Raw genomic sequence first — 19,456 nt, 5'->3', positions numbered from 1 at the left:
CAGGGAGGGCCCCGCTTTCCAAGGGACCACACCTGTCCCCCTTCCCGACAGAACAGCCACTTGAGGTTACGGCTCCTTCAGGCTGTTTTCTAGAATGGGTGCATTTAGGGGCTTCAGAAAGGGCTGGGTCCCCTCAATTTAGTGGCTTCAGGGCACTGAGGTGCTGGGGGGTTCGCACGTCTGGAGCCCGCAGACTGGGGGAGGGGTGGGTGGGGAGGAGGGCTGGTGCTGGCCGGGCAGAGCCAGGCTGCCCCCCAAGGTCCTCCCGGGCGGCGGCACCCCTCACCCGGGGGACAAAGGCGGCGGTCTCGGCCTCCCCCCCACACCCAGTGCCCTGTGGTTGGTCCTGATGGAGTGGACCCAATGGTGGGGTCGAAGGGCTGGTGGTTCCCCATCCCCCGCCCGCCCAAGATGGCTGCATCTCCTCAGTGACCTCCGCATCAGTGACCTCCGTTCTGGCTCCCGGCTCCCCGGCTCGCCCACCGAGAAAAGGGACCCGACCCAGGAATAAGTGTGACCCGCAGGGCCCTTCCTGACTCAGCTGCAGTTTACACGCTGCCCACGGGTGTGCGTGTTTTCTCATCCCGCAGGCTTCCCTGTGATCTTGTCCCTGTGCACACACGCGCATGTGCTCTGTTCTCTTGGCACAACTCGGACAGGGGCATGCAAGGTCACCGAACTGGCGCCTTGCGTTGCTTCGGCTGCAAATGAATTCTTGTTCTGTAATGGTTCCTGCTTCGGCCATTGAAGGTGCCCCTGCCCCCCACCCCCACTGTGGCCTAGCACGCTGTCCCTTTCATGAGAGGCCCATAGAATTTATTTCACAATGTTACCACTTTATTGGGCTGTTAATATTGGGACATGTCATTTCCCCCCCCGGCCCCCGTTTTTGTCGTGGTGAAATAGACACGACCTAAGGTGTCATTCTAACCACCGTTCAGTGCACAGTTCCACCCTCCCACACAGAGCCTCTGTCCCTGAAACCCCCCCCCCCCCACCCTGCAGCCCCAGGCCATCTCCTTTCTCGCTCTTGCTCTTGATGGCTCTGGCTGCTGTGAGGCCCTCCCACTCGGTATTTGTCTCCAGGGCCTAGTTCAGTGTGGCAGCTACTTCGAGGGCCGTTCCCGTGGGCGCGAGCTCTGGAACTGTCTTCCTTCCAAGCCGCACTGCCTGTGGGTCCCCTTCCCCACCCACCAGCCCTGGCCGTGCTCACCTCAGGCCGCTGCAGCGGACGCCGCTATGGACAGGGTGAGTGCACAGCTCCGTGCGTCCCCGCCTTCCCTTCTTCGTTCCCCACAGCCGTGCACGAGGGGCCTGTTGCCCCCTGCCACACTTGCTACCTTTGTGTTCCATGTGATTTCTCTTTAAATCCGTACTTTCCGATGCTGGGGCAGCCCGCGAGGTCTGTGTCGCCCTGGCTCATGGCCTCGTGGGTTGCCAGGCCACGCGCCGTCCTCCTGGGGCCATCACCCAGCGAGGGGGTGTCAGCACCTCCCTGCCCCTGTGAAGGTTCGTTCACTTCTCCTCGATGAATGTTTCCATCCTTGGTCTTGAGATCTCCCTGAATCCTTGTACTTCAGTTGTGTCTTGTAGACACTGGGTCTCTGTCCCAACTCGGAGAGTTCATTCCCTGTGGCTTTGTTGTTCTGTCTTCCTGATTGACCCTTGTGCTCCCCGCTGTCTGCTTTTCTCAGACTCACTTTGTTGGGCCTTGTTTTGGAAAAAGAAAACATTTTTTCCTATTCATTTTCTGTCTGTTTTTAGATCTGTCTGGTTTGGAAAGGATGCATTATCTGGGGGTGTGGACTCATTGTCACCGGGGGCCTCATCAGCCTTGCAGTTGCCCTCGAAGGGCCGAATGGAATTTTAGGACTGAATGAATGTGACTGCTCCTTAACTCACGGGAGCTCGGTGCTGCCGCCGGGTAGAAACAAGGCGCTGGGCCGGATGAAACAAGGCGGAGGGCTGCCCCGACGGCCTCGTGTCTGCCACCTGTGCCTTACACGGTTGTTATTTTGGTGGCTGCCAACTTTAATACTGATGGTTCACAAAGTCTGAGATTAATCCAGACCTCTGGTTTTTGCTCAATAATACAGCCCCAACTGATACACTTTAGTATCTGGAGTTTTACCTGGTTCTTAGCTCTCGACTTACAGCTTGTGCTGCTGTTTAGGCGGCCAAGCTTTGTTCAAATTTATTCACATGCTTAACACACCTGCTTATTGCTGTTTCTACCTCGGCCCTATCTGGGGTCCTTTCTTTCTTTCTAAAATGGGCCTTGTAGAAGTGGTTCTCTGGGACCCAGAGGCAGCTGGCATGGGCCCCCCGACACACCGCACACCCACAGAAGGTCACCGGGTGGTGGTCTGCTGGGCGACCCGCCCTCACACTGCTGGACTGTTAGCGGGAGAGGCTGTCCCATGATGCCCTGCCCCTGCCCCCACCTGTGGCCGGCACTGTGCCATCGCCACCTGGGGGGCCCTACCCCTGTCTTCGTGGAAGGTGTGCTCGGGCTGGGGGTAAACTCAACAGACTTCCTCCAGGAAATGCGCGCCCTCCCACGGCCACTGCTCCGCTTTTATGGACATTTCCCCAAGAAATATTTCTCTCTGGAAAAATAAATTCACAGGATGTAATTAAAACCACTCGATGTGTATGTTGGCCTGGGCGCCTCTTAAGCGCTTCAGCAAATGGGCCACCAGTAAAGGAATGAAGGCTGGCTTTGTTCGTGGCTGGTAACAATGATCTTTATTAAGTGTGACCCCGGGCATTCGGTTACCGCGGGTGTGCTCGCAGAAGCAGCCGTTCCTTGGGCCCGGGGCCCGACCCCAGGGTGACCGCTGCTTCGGAACCCCAAGGAGGTGGCCCTGTGTGCCAAGCCTGCATGGAGGCCACCGTCGCAACTTCCATCCAGGGTGGAATGGCTGGTGCTTTTCTGGCTTATGACCTTTGAGAAAATAAAAAAATAAACTTATTCGGTCTTCAAACATCAGAAAAGTTAATTTCTGGGGGAAAAAAGTTCCCAAAGCCACGTGCTTTCAGGCAGCACAGCCTGGAGTGGCCACGTGGCTGGGCCTTGTCCTTCCACCTCTACTTGTTCCCCTCTGGTCCGTGTTGGGGACCCGTCCCGCCCACCAGGGCCCCTGTGGCAGTGCCAGGCCACACGGAGGTCACTGTCCCAGCAGCAGCCGCACACCGAGGCCAGCGGGTCTGGAGATGGATGAGACCTAGGGCCAGACTTTGAGCCCCTGGGTCCAGCCGTGCCTGAAGACCACCCGTCCTGGACAGCCCGGTTCTGCAGATGTCTTAGCGGGCAGGATGGTTGCACTTGACCTCAGTGCTGGTTGCTCGGCCAGGCCCGCACCGTGCTGCTGGGAGGCTGCTTCGTAGATGGGACTGACCTCTGCAGGCTGGCAGCTCTGAACTGAGGCTCTTGCCCTAACCATCTGGGCGGGCCCTGCCTGGTCACCTGAGGCCGCAAGGACATAAACAGCTCACCGCCCAGCTGCAATGCAGACCCGCCTCCGTCTGGGCTGCCAGTCTGCCAGCAGGCTTTTCGACCGACTCCAGACTGACATCAACTCGTGGAGCTTTCAGGCTGGGTTTCAGACTCGCCCGCTGTCCCAGGCACCCGGGCCTCTTGGATAACGGTGTGCCCACTGCGTTGGGCGGAGAACACTCTTGCAGACTTCCTGGAGCACGTGAACGTGACTTTCATACCCACGGGGAACAAAAGGGAACCGAGTGACTTGCATTATTGTGCTGTGTGCTTTCCTGCCATGGTCTGCAGCCCAACTCGCAACACCTGCGAGGGCTGCCTGCATGCACCTTGACCTTAACATGCTGTCGTTAACTAGGAAACGCTGACCCTCACCTGGGCCTTCAGCAAGGCTCAATCTTCCTGCGGGGGGAGGGTCGCGCCTGGATGCTGATGGAAATGCAGGTCTGTGAGGCGCCCTGGGGCCAAACGTCTGCTGCACATGCAGCCTGCAGTCTGGGCTGCACACGGGCCCCTGGGCTGGGGGAAGCTGACCATGGCCACTTGGCGTGACCCGTCACAGGGGCAGGAGCTCAGAGGGGGTGGGCGCGGGCTCGCACTGGAACAGGTAGGGGTGACGCTGGTGAGCCAAGAGTGGCGGACAGAACGGCACAGCGCTCAGGAGTCACGGAGGGAGAGAGCCAAGCTTAGGGGAACAGAGAGGAGGGCGGAGGCCCCTAAATATGCCTGCAGAGGCTGGGGAACAGGCTCCTCTGGGGACAGTTGCCCCCCCACCAGACCCTGGGCCACCCCTGCACCCCAGACCAGGCACGGTGCCCGCATGTGGGGCTGTCCAGTGACTGGGCCTGTTTGTGCAGTCATGAGCCCTGGTGATTCCAGGCAGAATCGAACTATCTGTGTGACCAGAATTGTCTTTCTAGGAAGGGACACGTCTGCCAGGGCAGACAGGGTGGGACAGCCCCTGCGGAAGGAAATTGGGGTGATAGGCCGATACTGGAGGCTGGTGGGGGGAGGCTGGCGGGGAGGAGCTTGGTCGGTCCAGGGCTGGGGTGTCGGGCCGAGGGGCCGAGGGGCCTCGTGGGTGCAGACGGAGGCTCTAGAACAGGGTGCAGGGAGCGGTGGGGTGGGGAGGCTGGGGTGTGCGTCTGTGCAAAGGACCCAACGCCCAGCTGAAGGACACAGGGTGTTCCAGGCTGCTTCAGGAGCTGTCTGCCTGAGTGGCAGAGATGGTGTGTGTTAACTGGCAGGAAAAAACTAACCTGGTGGTGAAGGGCGGGGCAGGGGCAAGGCCGGAGGGGTGGGGCGCTACCCCAAGGGGCAGGGCAGGGTCCCACCCATGCTGGTTTTGAACAGGGAGTCCTGCATTCTGGAGCCCCCTCTGTCCCAGGTGCACTGAGGTGGGTGGTCACCTGAGGTGGGGGTCGGTCCCAAAGAACCTGCCACTTCCCTGTGAGCAACAGATGTGGGGTCAGGCGTCCCCTCCTCCGATTCCGAATGCCTGCCCCCACTCCCCAGTCACAGTGCACAGTAGGCACCCACACAGGTCTCAGCCTGGTCTATGGCCTCCCGGTAGGTACCTGTGGGGCACACACAGAGGGTGCCGAATGCCAGGGATGTCCTCAGCAGCCCTGCAAGTCAGCCTGTGGGCTGCACGTTTCCTGGCTCTGGCTGGGGTGGCTGGCGTGGGAAGCTTCTCGGGCCACGATGCCCACTCACCTCCCTGGCTTCGGTCGCTGCCTCTCCCCCGGTGGGGCAGTGGAGGGGAGGTGTCTTCCCACTGGGGGATGAGGCGCAAGAGGGGGTGGCACCAGCCCATTTAGCTTCTGGCAGCCCCACTCAGCAGATGCCCATTTTGGTCTGAGGCTCTCTCATGCCACGAAGCACGTGGCACCTTCCAAGGGGTGCCTTCGTCTCAGCAACCCTGTGAGCAGCTGTCCCTGGTTCCATTTCACAGACGAGAGACAGAGGCCTGGAGGAGTTGACCGAGGCTTGGAGGAAGGCGAAGCCTGGAGCACTGGTTGCCCTGGCTTCGTGGCCTCCTTGGGGTGAACCTGAACATTGGGGCCCCCCAGCTCCCTCCTGGGAGGCCGAGGGCAGAAGAGGAACGGGATGGGGGAAAGGAGAGACCTCTGAAAAGGAGGGAGGCCCGGGGTGTCCTGGGAGGAGCTGCCCCAAATGCAGGGGCCGTGGGCCAGAGAGCTGCCTGCTTCCGTCCTGCAGGGTGGCTGGACGGAAATGCCTGATCCCTGGGGCTGGGCTGTGGGGTCCACTGCAGGTGGCGCCAGCAGCCCAGGCTCTGGGCCAGGCCCTTGCCTCCCGCAGCTCAGGCCTCCTGCCGCCCTGCACACCGTGCTGCCAGCAGAAGGGGTCCCCGGCTGGGAGCCACAGGAGGAGCCCTATGGACGAGGGCTCCTGACTCCTTCTCAGACCTGAGCCAGAGAACAGCCGCTGAGCGTCATTGCTGTAAAAGTTGTGTTTAACAAGCGTCACTGCAGCTGAATCTCTCACACGGTGGGCGGCTGCCTTAAAATAAATGTTTAGAAGAGGAATTTCTAATGAAGGATTATGAGCACTTTATGCCAAGCTATGCTCCAGAAAGATTGGGCTGGACTCCAAGGGGGTCGTTAGGGGGTGCTGGGCTTTTTATTTTGGGGATACAGACAAGCAGGAGATGCTTGAGCTGTCAGATGGCAACAGGACTAGGGGGCGTTTCAAGGAGGAAGCGATGGGGCAACTGGGCAAAGGCGAGGGTGCCAGTGGGATGTGGGGGGCCGGGGCCACCCCCACTTTGCCTGAGGCAGCATGTGCCCTGCATCTGTTGGGGCCGGGCCCTTCACGGCCGTGATAACTGGGGCACATTCCTATTGGCTGCAGGTCACGTGATCGGAATGTGGCCCACGTGCAGCGCTCACCGGGCAGCCGGGTAGTTGCTGGGTGTTTGGGGCTCACAGGGCCCAGAGGAGGTGGTGGGAGCCTGGATAGAAGGTGAGGCTTGAGGAGAGACACCACAGGGCTGGACTGGCCGCAGTTTGAGTTCCTTCTCTGCCACTGTGCATTCTGGGCACAGCGGGTGCCCCCTGACCTCACAATGGGGAGGGGTTAGTGCCACTCTCAGCACCTGCTGGTGTTGAGGGCACTGCCCTGAGCCCACTGGGCACTTAGGAAGGGGGGATGTCATAGACCCACTGGAGCTGCAGGTTCTTCCCCAACAGACAGGATCCCCCAGGCTGCTTCAGAGCCAGGAATGGCCCAATGACCCCCTACTCAGGCCACGGAGCCCACTCTGAGCAAAGGTGCTGAGGGCAGGCCTCGCAGCTGCAGCCGGGGGTGGGTTCCCAGCAGGGCTGCGTGTGAGAGTCACCCGAAAGCCTCGGAGACCTCCGAGTCCAGGGCTGGGCCAGCACCACGGGGGTGGGGGCACGGGGGCCAGGCTCCCCTTTCTCTGTTGTAGTAATGTAAACATAATAAACACTGTCTTCCCTTTGTAAAGTGTACCGTTCTGTAGTGTTAAGCACATTCACACTGCAGTGCGACTGAACTCCGGAACTTGATCATCTCCCTGTCCTGAAACTGTTCATTAAACAATGACTCGCCCTGGCTGGTTCGGCTCGGTGGATTGAACATCAGCCTGTGAACCGAAAGGTTACTGGTTTGATTCCTGCTCAGGGCACATGCCTGGGTTGCGGGTTCCACCTCCCGTCTGGGGGTGTTTGAGAGGCAACCAGTTATTTTCTCTCCCTCTCTCTAAAAATAAATACAATCTTTAAAAATTCCTCATTCCCACCCAGCCCCAGGCACCCACCCTTCTGTGAATCTGACTGCGTTAGGAACCTCTGTGCACTTGTCCTTTTTGTGACGGGTTTCATCCTGCACAATGTCCCCAAGGGTCGCCCGTGTTGCAGCAGGATGTCGTCCTTTCCCAGGCTGAGCACTAGCCCCCTGTATGGACGGAGCACCTGCCGCCTGGATATGTGTCCTGACTGGGAATCCAACCCACAATCTTTCAGTGTATGGGGATGATGCTCCAGGCAGCTGAGCTGCCCAGCCAGGGCCAGGCTCCCCTGTTTTCAAAGATACCAGATGTTTCTGTGTGCAGCTCAGTGGGGGCTGCCTGGCCCCCTTGCAGGGTGGGACCGTGGGCGTCACCCTGGTCCTGGTGCCAAGGGTGCACTCTGTTCTTATCAAGCCCACACAGCGATGCACGAAGCACCCTTTCCCCACCAACACCCAGCCCGGCCTGCCGGGTCTACAGCTTGGGTGGTGCCACCCAGGGCATCTGGGCCGGCTCATCGCCGGGACACCAGTTCCCCTTTGTGGCTCCCCTTATTCCAGCCTGGCCTTGTTACTGCAACGCAAGAAAGGCCAGCGAGTCACATGCACAGTTTTTGGGGGGTCTGGCCTCACACTAGTCAGGGCCCCGCCCCCCGCACTATCTCCCACTTCGCCTCTGAAACCCAGAGCCGCCCTTCGACTGTCCGCGCTCCCTCCCTGTCCATCTATCCCCTGGGGCCCCAGGCTCCTCCTCCCGCAGAAACCATGCACGCTGTCTGGTTTGCGGGGGCGGCTGGGGGTCGTGGAAGGAGCCACAGGGAACCCCTGCTCAAGCACCAACTCAATACGCGTGGTTTAACAGCAGTTCGTGCAAAGAGTTTCGGGGAAGCATGCGCCGAATACCCCATTAAAGAAGCCCCGCGCTGCGGTACCCCTCCAACCCAGCCTGCTGAGGGGAACAGAGCTGGGCGTCCCGTAGCTTCAGGTCCACGCTCTGGGGGCTGCTCCGAGCCCACAGCTGAGCGTGGACACGTAGAGCCGGGCCGCCGCTGTGGGCGCACGCCTCACCCCACAGTCACTCTTGGGCACCAGCCACTGGGCGAGGACGACCTCCAGCTGGACTTCGGCCCCCGGCCCCGCCCACAACCTCCAGGGGAGGTCACGCCCTCCCCCCGGGGGCGGGGACCGGCCTGACCAACCGGGGCTCCCAGGGCAGGCGAATCCGGCTCCGCCCCCGGCGAGCTTGTTTTCCCAGCCGCCCCCGCCGCCACGGTGCTCTGGCCCTGCACCCCGGACCGACAGCGCGCCCCGGTTTCGGGGCTCGCTCGCGCTCCCCTCAGGAAGCGAGGCGAGACGTGGCCCCGGAGCCCTGCGCGGCGCTGCGGACGCCCGAGCGGGACGGGCGCGCTCCCGGAAGTCGCTCCTCCGGCGCGACCCACCTGCCGCGGCGCCGGAAGTGGTCGCTGTCGCGCGGGTTCCGGTCTGCGGGGCGCTCTCGGACCTGGGAGGCCGGCAGCGGACCGGCCGGAGGTGGGGTCGCGCATGGCGGAGGGCGGCGGTCCCGACGGTCGGGCCGGACCGGGGCCCGCAGGTAACGTACGCGCCGCCGCCGGGGCGCGGCGGCGGGGGCCAGGCCGCTGTGTCTTCGTCCGGGGGTCTGTCTGGCCGGCCGCTGCGGTCACCGCGCTCCTAGGGCTCGCGCGAAGCCCTCGTGCTGGTTTCCGTTCCTAGGGAACCTGCGTTTTAACTGTCAGCCCGTTAGGACTCGACTGTAAACATGGGACACGGGCCGCCCTCCGGCTCTTGCGGGCGCCGGTCAGGAAAGCCCCAGAACTGGACCCCCGGGCACGCAGGGACCTCTTGTCCACCTGCCCCCGCAGACGACTGTAGCGCAGTCAGTGACACAGCAGGCCTGGCCCCGCCCCGCCGGCAGAGGCGGCGGCTCTGGCACTTTGTTTAGGCGGCTGGAAGGGCTCACGCCCACCACCCAAAGTCGCCATGAGACGTAGGGTCTCCCTTCGAAATGTCCCTGCTCCGCACGAGTGGCTATGCAGGGGTCGAGCCTCCTTCCCTGGGGTGCGGGATCGCCTCCCTTTGAACCTGCGGTGGGATTCCCTCGCCTTTCGTCTAAATCTGCCTGTGTACCAACCGCTTCTCTGTGCCCTGGGCCTTCCCTGCTCCTGGGTATCTTTGGAGGGATATCCCTCCAAAGAGATGATTCGTCTTGACTAGTATACCAAGAAGCTTGTTACTCTTAAGTGCGCCTTGATTTAAGATATGATGTTGACTTGGAGACCCTGGCAAGTAACACTTTGGAACCCTCCTTCCCTCGCTCCAGCAAGCGGTCACCAAGGACCCAGGATTGGCTGGACTTGGCTGAAGCTGGGACACCCCAGTGAACAAGCCAAAGCCCCTTGCGTCCTGGGGTTTGGCTGGTACTGGCTTTGACACCAGGGACAGCCAGGACCTGGGGGTTCGGGAGGTGATCCCATGTGGGTGAGGGATGGAACGAGAGGTGTCGACTGGACAAAGGACGGCAGCCACCTCTCAGTCAGGAGGGGAATCCTGTGGAAGGCAGGTCGGCGCTGCCCTGCTCCACGCAGGCGCTGTCTCGTCACCTAGTGGGTTGCAGGCCTGGGAGTTACCCCAAAGAAGCCCACCTGGCACTGGCACGCCCGTGGGGTGACAGCTGTCACTGGAGAAACTGAGCGGCAAAACACAGACTGCAGTGGCCGTTGGCCTGCAGCTGGCGAAGAGGGGCTGCCCCGGATGGTGGGGTGGTGCGAGGCCCAGGGAGGCCCAGCAGACACCACGGCTCCCGCTCACCTGTCTGTCTTCACCCTCCACGCTCTCAGTCTCACCCCCTCCTCGAACTTGTCCTGGGGTGAAACTACGGCGTGGCTGGAGTGGGGCCCTGGGTGGTGGTCCCACAGGGTCCTCGATGCCAGCCTGCTGACCCGCAGGCCTGGGTGTGTGGCCCGTGCATCTGTGAGCCCTGCAGCCTGTGCAGTGGCCTGTGGCCTTCTGTGTTCGCCTCCGCCAGGTCTGACTAGAATGTGAAAAGCGACTTCAGTGCTGGGGACGGTGCCTGGGAGGGGCGAGCTTTACCCCCAAACCTGGTCGAAGGCAGCCTGGGGTTGGTGTCTTTCCTGCTCACAGATCCCTTGTTTGGTTGGGATTGTCTGTGTTAAGTGGGTTTGGTTCATGGTCCCCCATCCCACCAACATGTCTGAAAGTACTGTTCACGTCAGGTTCGGTGTCAGGAATGCGCTACTTTCATTAAGGGAACTTGCTATATTTTTCTGTGCTCTGGAAGTCTAGAGCATGGGAGCGATTTCTTTGTGGGTGGGGGTGGGGGGTGGCTGCGGGTGGCACCCCCTTCTGGCTGACAGGAGCCCCTCTCTCCAGCGCAGGTCCCAATCTGAAGGAGTGGCTGAGGGAGCAGTTCTGCGACCACCCACTGGAGCGCTGTGAGGACACCAGGCTCCATGACGCCGCCTACGTGGGGGACCTGCAGACCCTCCGGAGCCTGCTGCAGGAGGAGGGCTACCGCAGGTGGGCCTGGCTGCCCCGGGCCGCCCGAGGCTGAGGCCCGTGCCCTGGATGGGGGGTGCTCTGCCCAGCCTGTGGTGGAGGCTTTCCCATCTTAGAGGGCAGGGAGCGAAGGAGCCGAAGGAGAACGGCCAGACTCGTAGTGCACGGCCAGGTGGTGCAGTCAGGACTGAGTTCAAGTCCACCGCCACCACTGTCATTTGACCTTTATGTTTTCTGGTGGCTTCTGGCCTCTCTGGGTTGGCTTCCTTGACAGTACTGAGGTGGCACCATCACCCTCTTCATTAGTGGGTGGCCTCGCCCCTTTGAAGGGCTCTTGTGGCTCTGTATCCGAGGCTGTGCGCCTGAATTTGGCCTCCTTGGCCTGGGGTCCCAACCCCCTAGTGGCCCATATGTGGCATCATTCCTGGTGTACTCTTGTCTGGCTTCTTAGGTCCCCAGTCATCTGTCTCCGATGGACGCTGTCCGTCGTGCTGGCCTGTGTGTGTGCCGGGGGCTCCGATCCTTGCTCCATTTTGTTGCCGCTTGCCTGCCCAGTCCTCCGGTCCTTCCAGGGTGGCTCCAGCCCTTCCTTCCCCGAAGAAGAGCCTGCTGTCCCTTCTCCCCGCCTGGGGCACCAGGGAGAGCTCACAGTCTTCTCTTGTGGGGGCCCAGCCAGATGTGAGGCCCCGCCCCCAGGGCTGCCCCTGCTTTTCCTGTCTTCCTGCTTGCCCCGGTGCCGATGCTGTGTCTCATTGTACCTCTGGGTGGCTCCCGAAGGGGTTTCTTTCCTTCCCTCTTTTCTTCTTTCTCAGATTTTGTTTAGTTTTAGACCAAGGGGAAGGGAAGAGGGGAGAGAGAGAAACATCAGTGTGTGGCTGCCTCTTGTGTGCCCGAAACTGGGGACCTGGCCCGAAACCCAGGCATGTGCCCTGACTGGGAATCCAACGGGTAGCCTTTTGGTTGGCAGGCTGGTTCTCAATCCACTGAGCCACGCCAGCCAGGGTGGGGTTGCTTCTTCGTAGAATGGGCCTGTAGTTGCCGTCCTGCCTCGGGCCCGGGCCCAGCATGGTGAGGATGTGCACAGAGAACGCTCCCTGGAGCACGGTCGCAGCCCCGGGCAGCCGGCTGATGGGCCAGCCCTGCCCTCCGCTTCCCGGGCCCCGTCCCAGGGCAGGCGGGGCCTCTCGTTGGTCTCCCGGTGCCGCCCTCAGCGCCGGCCGCCCTGTGCTCTCTCCCAGCCGTATCAACGAGAAGTCCGTCTGGTGCTGTGGCTGGCTGCCCTGCACCCCGCTGCGCATCGCGGCCACTGCCGGCCACGGGAACTGCGTGGACTTCCTGATCCGGAAGGGGGCCGAGGTGGACCTGGTGGACGTGAAGGGACAGACGGCCCTGTACGTGGCCGTAGTGAACGGGCACCTGGAGAGCACCCAGATTCTCCTGGAGGCTGGTGCCGACCCCAACGGCAGCCGGCACCACCGCAGCACCCCTGTCTACCACGCCTCTCGGGTGGGCAGGGCCGACATCCTGCAGGCCCTCATCAGGTCAGTACCACGGCCGGGCCACCGTGGTCCTGGGGCCTTCCTCAGGTGGCGGGGCACGTGGCGTGTCAGCCGGGGCCTGGCTCCTTGTGGTCTGCGTTGCCTTTTCTCTCTCCAGTCAGACTTGTCAGAGGGTTTGTTTAGTTTATTGGTCATTGAAAAGAGGTACTACTTAGGTTTTTCAGTCCTTTTGTTATTTTTACTAACTGCTACTTTTTTCTCTTTTAAAAATACTTTTTAAAATTTTCTTCATAACTTTTGAGTTGAGTGGTTATTCATTGTTTTCTGTAGCAATGTGAATATTCAAGGTTATTAATTTGTCTTTGTTTATAGCCTTGGCCGTAGCCACTAAGCGCTTTCCTCACTTTTAAACAGGTGAAGTCGTCACGGAGGAGAAAGTTGCATCTAACTTTACTGTGTTGTGTTTGGATAGAGCAACCATCTCGTTTCCGTCGTCGTGGACGCACGTCCTGGCTGCGTGGCCGTGGGGTTTCTGTCCACGGGGTGCAGTTGGGTGGCCTCGGTCAGGTTACTATTCTCTGACGTTTCTAACCAGGGGGCTGGCCCGGACCTCAGAGACTGTGAGCACTGGTCTCAGCTGTGGGGTGTGGCTCCCCGGTATTTCTGGTAGATTCTGTGTTCTGTACTGGGTGCTGATTTAGCTCATAAAAGTGCTTGCTTACTGATCTTTATCAACACGAAAGGTTTTGTTGAGTGAGAAACCTACTGGCTTCCTGGAAGCTCCGTACGGTGTCACGGCTGCAGCCCTACTCTTCCTGGGTTGGAGTCGTTCCCTGGGTCAACCTTTGTTATTTGGCTGTCTGGGATGCTTTTTCTTTTAAAAAAAAAGAATTTTGCTGTAGCTGCTGGTAGGTCTCTTTTTGTTTCTTAATTGCTCCTTTTGTGTCCGTGTTTCACGCCCTGTGCTTCCTTTGCTTGCCTTCCTCTGGGTTGGAGTGGTTTGGGGTCTTCCTTTGATTGGACTTCGGGTGACCTTTCTCCATGGGGAGCCGGACCAAGTTCCCGTTGCCCACCCGGTGGCCCCTTTCTGCCCAGGGTGCCCATCCCACTCCCTGGCTCCAGAGGCCGCCCCCCCACAGAGGGGGTCAGAGTGCAGTGCAGGGAGCGGGTTCTCCGTGTCCAGGGACCAGGCAAGGGTTCCGTGGTGATGGGCCGCAGTGGGGTGGGCGGTTCGAAGGCAGGGACCTGGTGTCCCCCCGCCCAGCAGAGAATGTGGGTTTGAAACGAGGCCCTGGGACCGTACTTGTGCCGTCAGAGGCTCTGTGTCTGCCTGGCTGTGAGGTTGGCTTCTGGAAAGGTGAGTGTGGGGGTGTGGCTGTCCTGTTGGGGGGTGGGGCAAGGGCAGAGCAGCCTGAGCCCCACGCAGCTGCCTCGTGGGGGATGCGAGTTATCACTCACTCAGAATGTTCCCAGTGGGTCTGTCTGGGAGATTCCACCTCCGTTCCAGAAACCGCCTGGGGCTTCTGGGGCGTCCCCGTCGGCTTGCGGCGTGCCGCTGCTGTGCGAGGGGTCAGGCCTGACTTTGAGAGGGCGCACGGCGTCCCTTTGGAGGACAGTCGTCGAGACCTCTGTCCCTCCCGGCTGCAGGGGCACAGCGTGGCTGTACGCACTGCTCTGTCAGGGAATGCGGTGTCCTCTGAAGGGGCAGCTGACTGGCGGGGAAGGGGGCGCAGAGTGCACGCCCCTGCCTCCTGTGCATCCCCTCCCCGCAGGGCTCTCCGTCACCGTGTGCTGTGCAGTGTGCCGTGCGCCGTGCAGCGCCCCCCTCTCATTTTTCTTACATGTTTAACCACTGCATCTGCAAGTAAACTCCATCTTGTTTCTTACAGACTGCCTTGATAGGGGCTGCTCAGGTTTTTTTAAAAAAGGTGAGGGGCAGTGTTTCTCTGTGTGCAAACGTTATGTTGATTTACTGAGCTTTCCCCAGGGATCCTTGCCAGTGATATTAAAAGCGGGGGAGAATTTTGGAAACTCTTCAGGATTAAAATGAACTGGATCGCATCCAGTGTATTTTTATGAGTGGATGCGGGGCTGTCATATTGCCCAAAATTGCAAACACTTCGGGAGACAGACCCTAAGAATGAGGGAAAATGCTAGTGCTTGCAGAGCAGTTCTCCTTCCCGTAGGTGGTCGAGTGTGGGAGGTGAAACAAGTTTGCTGGGTTAGTGTGTGTTCCAGAATGTCTCCCTCGTCCCTCCCAGGGGGAGGCATACCTGCCTCGGAGGGCCATCTTGGCGTTCGAGTGTTGGATGGTGCCCACTGTGGTGTCAGTGAGGGGGCTGGTGGCGTCTCCCCACCCGCGCCGCTCTGAGCAGCAGCGCTGGCTCCCCGGGACACGCGGAACTGTGGATGCTCAGTCCACTGAGCTACACCAGCCAGGGCTGATTTTGTGTTCCTTCAGTAAACCTCTCATTGCTTGGTAGTTGTATTTTTGTTGATTTAGGGTTTTCCAGACATGGGCACAGCCTCTGAAAGTGGGAAGTTTTACCTTTCTTTGCCTTCTCTCTCAGTTAATTGTCTAATTGCACTAACAGTTACTTTATTTAAAACACCTTTAAAATAGGGAGTCAGCAGGTGGGGGTGTGTGTTGCGCCTGGCTTAGCAGGATAGCCCAGTGGCTCACGATGGGCAAGATGCTAACTTCTGGGTTGAGGATGTATTTTTTCGTGTCTAGGAGATACCTGTCACCTACTCTTTTTCTGAGTATTTTTGAACGAGCGTGAGTACTGGGTTCCATCACACGCCTGCATTCGCGTCTGTGGAGACGGTCACGCTCGTTCCTTAGACCCCTGCACTCGACAGGAGACGCTCATAGAGTCTCTGATGTTGGGGTGGCCACCTGCTCCCGTGAGGCTGGGGCTCGGCACGTCCTTAGTGATTGGGTTGTCTTTGCTGACGTTTTGCTGGGGGCTAAGTTGATGTGCGGAAGTGACGTTAGTTGGTCGTTTTCTTTATGGTGTGTGTGGCCTTTTGTGGGTTTTGGGATTGCTGGTTTGGTGATGAATTTGGACGCCGTCCTTTCAGGTGTCCAAGTGGCTGTGGGCTGTCGAGCCCGGAAGGGTTCGGAAGAGCCCCTCGCCGGCTCTGCACCTGGTTCACAGGTCCCGAACCACTGCTGCCTGCTGGCCGGGGCGAGCTGTCGTGCTCCGTGAGCCACTTCGAGGTCTGACTGTCCCTGTGCTCCCTGCAGGTATGGGGCGGATGTCGACATCAACCACCACGTGATCCCTGACCTCCGGCCCCCCTTCTCCCGGCGCCTCACCTCCCTGGTGGTCTGCCCGCTGTACATCAGCGCGGCCTACCACAACCTGCAGTGCTTCCGGCTGCTGCTGCAGGCGGGGGCGAACCCCGACTTCAACTGCAATGGGCCCGTCAACACGCAGGGCTTCTCCAGGGGTGCGCCTGGCTGCGTCATGGATGCCGTCCTGCGGCACGGCTGCGAGGCTGCCTTCGTGAGCCTGCTCATAGACTTCGGAGCCAACCTGAGCCTGGTCCGGTGGGAGTCCCTGGGCCCGGAGGCCCGAGGCCGGAGGAAGGTGGACCCGGAGGCCCTGCAGCTCTTCGAAGAGGCCAGAAGTAAGGACCTGAGTCCACCCTGGCCTGCACTCGGCCGGGTCAGTGCGGTGAACCACGGTGCGGCCAAGCACCTGGTCAGCATCCACAGTTAGGGCCAGGAACCTTCCAGAACAGTCTTCTGGGTTGGTCTTCTCTTTGAAAATAACCCTGGGTACCAGTAGTCGCTACCAGGAAATGGAGGAAAGCATGTGTCCTCCAGGTTCTGGAAGTCGCAGTCTCTGCTCTTCGGCCCCAAATTCTTTCACTCTTGTCTGAGTCTTGAATGCTTGCCTTAAGCAAGTCACAGGCCCGTTTTCTCGGGTCCCCCACTTCTCCCCTTGGCTTGGGACTGGGTGAGAGGACCCCTCTCCGTTAGAAAGTCTACAGTCTGCTCGTTCGCGAGTGAAGGCCTCACACAGGACAGGCAGTGAGGCTGCAGCTGGTGGGCCGGGTCCTGGTGGGGGCTCGCTCTCCGATGTAGACGTCAAGGCCCCTCTGTCCTGCCCCGGGGCTTGCTGCCACCTGCCTTTGGAGCGCGTCCGAGGGGACAGACAGTGCATGGCCCCTCCCGCAGAGTGTAGTTGGGGTGTCCCTTGGCACCTTGGCCTGGAGCAGCCAGTGGCCCCGTAGCCAGTGGCTGCCTCCCCCAGAGGCCCTGGTCAGTGGGTGGTCGGAGCGGAGCCGCTGGGGCCGCGCTGCCTGGGCTCACGCCTGCTGCACGAGGCGCTGACACGGCGCAGCCGGGCCGCCCGGAGCGAGACCGTCAGCCTGTCCTCCTCATGGGCCATCTCTGCTCTCTCTGGGGCAGGATGTGGGCGAGGAGACGCTGTCACTGCGACCTGGCGCCTCGGGCGAGGGGGGTTTCTCAGCGGGGCTCGTGCGCCGCGCTCTGAAACCACACAGCCATCCGTGCCTGTTGGTCGCAGAGTGAGGAGGGGAGTTAACCCCTTGCTTCTGTCCCCCCTTTCTCCCCCTGGTGTCCAGGTGTCCCCAGGGCCTTGCTGAACCTGTGCCGCGTGGCCGTGAGAAGAGCTCTCGGCAAACACCGCCTGCATCTGATCCCCTCGCTGCCGCTGCCGGACCCCATCAAGAAGTTCCTGCTGTACGAGTAGAAGCCAAGGGCAGCGGCCGGCCGCAGCCCAGGAGGTGGTCTGCAGTGAGGTCGGCCCGCGTTCTGCCCCGCGAGCCCTGCCCTGTGCCGACTCGCTCTCGCCGGGTGCTCGGCGGGGCCGGCGGCCCTGTTCTCTGCGTGTAACCCCCTCAGAAATCTCCAGCCGGGGCTTCGTTCTGCCCAAGTGTCTGTCTTGGGTCTTCGCAGCCGCCTGTGAGTGAGCGGCCTCTGCCCGAGAGCAGGTACGGGCTGTGCTGGGCCCGGGGAGACTCCGGCACATCCCAGAGCTTCTGTCTGCGCCTTCCCTTCCCACCGTGATTGGCGGGTTCCTCCTCCTGACACCGAGTGGAGGGGGGTTCTCGGCAAAGAACCATGGAGTACAGATACACATTTCATGGACTTGCTGGTTTTTCCTGTGTGCCAGGGTTGACCTGAGACGTCTGTCACATGCACACCCTTCCTCACCAGGCCCTCGCTCCCTCCCGGGGTGGGTGGTCCGGGAGGGTTTCCAGGCCGCATGTCTCCAGTGAGGGCCCGAGTATGTTCACAGCCAGGAGGTGACGCTCCCCAGGGCTCTTCCTGGTCTGGTACCGACTGTGCCTGGCCTGTAGCCCACAGGGCTTGGGTTCACCACTGCTCCGTTCTGGGGGGCTCAAAGACACCAGTGACTTGAGGCCTGGCCGTGCTCGCCCACCTGGCCCAGGCTGCCCAGAAGCATTCACTCCCGGACCCAGTGAGGAGGCCTGCAGCTGGCCTCTTGGTCAGTCCCTGCACATGGCGCAGACACCACCTGCCCAGCTGTCACTTGCCTGTGATCAGTGGACCAAACACCTGTGGTTGCCAGTTGCTTGTCCTTTTTGGACCCGATGTCTTTGTAGTTGCTCCTGGGACCTAAGAAATGGGTGTCGGTGAAGGCAGGTCTTCCCCATCTAGGGCAGGGGTTGGGAAGAGAGCTGAGCAGTTGGCACCTGACATCTGGGGCTGTGGGTGGGGCTCCCTCACACCTGGGCCAAACAGCCAGGCGTGGGCTGCCCCTCCAGGTGCTGTTGTTGCTGGGAAAACCACGTCTGGTCATGCGAGGCCTCAGGGCCGTGGTGTGGACCCCTGTTATTCTGACCTTTGGAAGTGTTGAGAGATGGCGGATGTCACACCTGGTTGGTTTTCTGTAGCAGGAGGAGCGTGATCAGTAACAATTGCCCTGACGTCACTGTGGGTTTTGCCACCCAGGCAGTGTCTGGCCCTGGCCTTCTGGGGCCCGAGGGTAGGATTCCAAGCCACCACCTGTGTCCCGGGTGGGTTCTGAGCTGGGGAGCCGGGCTGCCCTGCCTGGGGTCTGAGGGGAGCCCCTCTGTGTTTCAGGAGGGACACAGTTGTTGCAGGCCTGGTGCTGTCACCAGATGTGGCCTGAGGTCGGGCCGTGCACTGCTCCTGAGGGGCGCGGGCCTTGTTGGCCGAGCTTGGGTCTGGTCTTGCAGATCAGGAGTCTGTGAGAGGGGAGGCCCTGCGGTGGTGGGTGCTGGTGGAGGCTGTTCCGTTTCGGCTGCAGTGGCTCCAGCGGCTTTGGCTGGGCCGGGGCCTAGGTGTGTTCTTGGGGGACGGGATTGAAGCTGGGCTGTGACTAGGCAGGGACAGTGGGAGGCAGGCCTTGCCTGGACGTCGGCAGGGGCCATAGAGAATTCAGAGTGTCAACGGGTGGATGCCGGCACTGGGTGGGCTTCACGTCATCGGCGCTGGGTGGGGCTGAGGGGAGCTTCTCCAGTTCTGGCCCCCCCTCCCCGGCTGCCTATTCATCGGCACAGGCCTTCCTTGGGAGAGCCTTGGTGTAGACCCACACGCGCCAACATCCGCCCGCCAGGCGCTCTCCGCTTGGCCCGCCTACCAAGGATGGTGCCTCCCCAGCCCCACCCGGGCGGAGGGTGGCTCTGCTCTAGGACCTTCTGGACAGCAGCCCCTGGGGACACTGCCAGTCCCGGAGCCCCAGGTGGGCAACTCAGCCTCCAGGCTGCTCGGGGCTGGGGCCTCAGCGTGTCCTTGCGGAGCACAGGTGGCTCCTCTGGCAGTTTTCTTCAGGGTCCCGGCAGCGCTGAGGCTCCCCCGCGTGGGAACTTCGTAGCTGCCAGCGGGAGTCTGAAGACAGCGTTGGAGGGGCAGTCGACTGGAGCTTCATTCTCCTCTGCCGCCAGGGCGGGCCACAGAGCAGGAGTTGGGGGGCCCACAGAGCGCTGTGCACGAGCCCCACGCGGTGAGGCCATGTGGCTGGGCTGGCTGGGGCTGCGCCCTGCTGGTCCCGGAGCCTCCCCTCAGGGCTCCCAGGACCAATGGGAAGGGAGCCTGGTCCCAGGCGGGTCCCAGGCCGGGCCATCTGCTGGCAGTTGAACACAGACCCGGGCTCGGGCCCTAGACCGTTGTGGACAGATGGGCCGGGCA

The 19,456-nt window shown here is 61.1% G+C and overlaps 1 protein-coding gene across 1 annotated transcript; it reads left to right on the top strand.

Moving 5' to 3' along the window:
• Positions 1 to 8,722: 8,722 nt before the first annotated feature.
• Positions 8,723 to 17,392, top strand: ASB1 (ankyrin repeat and SOCS box containing 1). Its single transcript, XM_037069193.1, has 5 exons — positions 8,723 to 8,861; positions 10,684 to 10,825; positions 12,043 to 12,345; positions 15,554 to 15,939; positions 16,903 to 17,392. Exons 1-5 carry the CDS (start codon positions 8,813 to 8,815, stop codon positions 17,028 to 17,030), a joined length of 1,008 nt encoding a protein of 335 aa, XP_036925088.1. The 5' UTR covers positions 8,723 to 8,812; the 3' UTR covers positions 17,031 to 17,392.
• Positions 17,393 to 19,456: the final 2,064 nt, after the last annotated feature.

Source organism: Sturnira hondurensis, unplaced genomic scaffold (assembly GCF_014824575.4).
Source record: "Sturnira hondurensis isolate 20B ecotype Veracruz unplaced genomic scaffold, ASM1482457v3 Scaffold0018493, whole genome shotgun sequence".
Classification (NCBI taxonomy): Eukaryota; Metazoa; Chordata; class Mammalia; order Chiroptera; family Phyllostomidae; genus Sturnira; species Sturnira hondurensis.
The sequence above is the reverse complement of the archived record's forward strand: the minus strand, read 5'-3'. Positions and strand labels throughout refer to the sequence as shown.

What these genes read in the sequence shown, in the direction of transcription:
- ASB1 (XM_037069193.1), top strand. Translation starts at nt 8,813, where the DNA reads ATGGCGGAGGGCGGCGGTCCCGACGGTCGGGCCGGACCGGGGCCCGCA. An exon ending in CAGGAGGAGGGCTACCGCAG is followed by an intron (nt 10,826 to 12,042) that starts GTGGGCCTGGCT and finishes GCTCTCTCCCAG; the next exon opens with CCGTATCAACGAGAAGTCCG. An exon ending in GCTCTTCGAAGAGGCCAGAA is followed by an intron (nt 15,940 to 16,902) that starts GTAAGGACCTGA and finishes CCTGGTGTCCAG; the next exon opens with GTGTCCCCAGGGCCTTGCTG.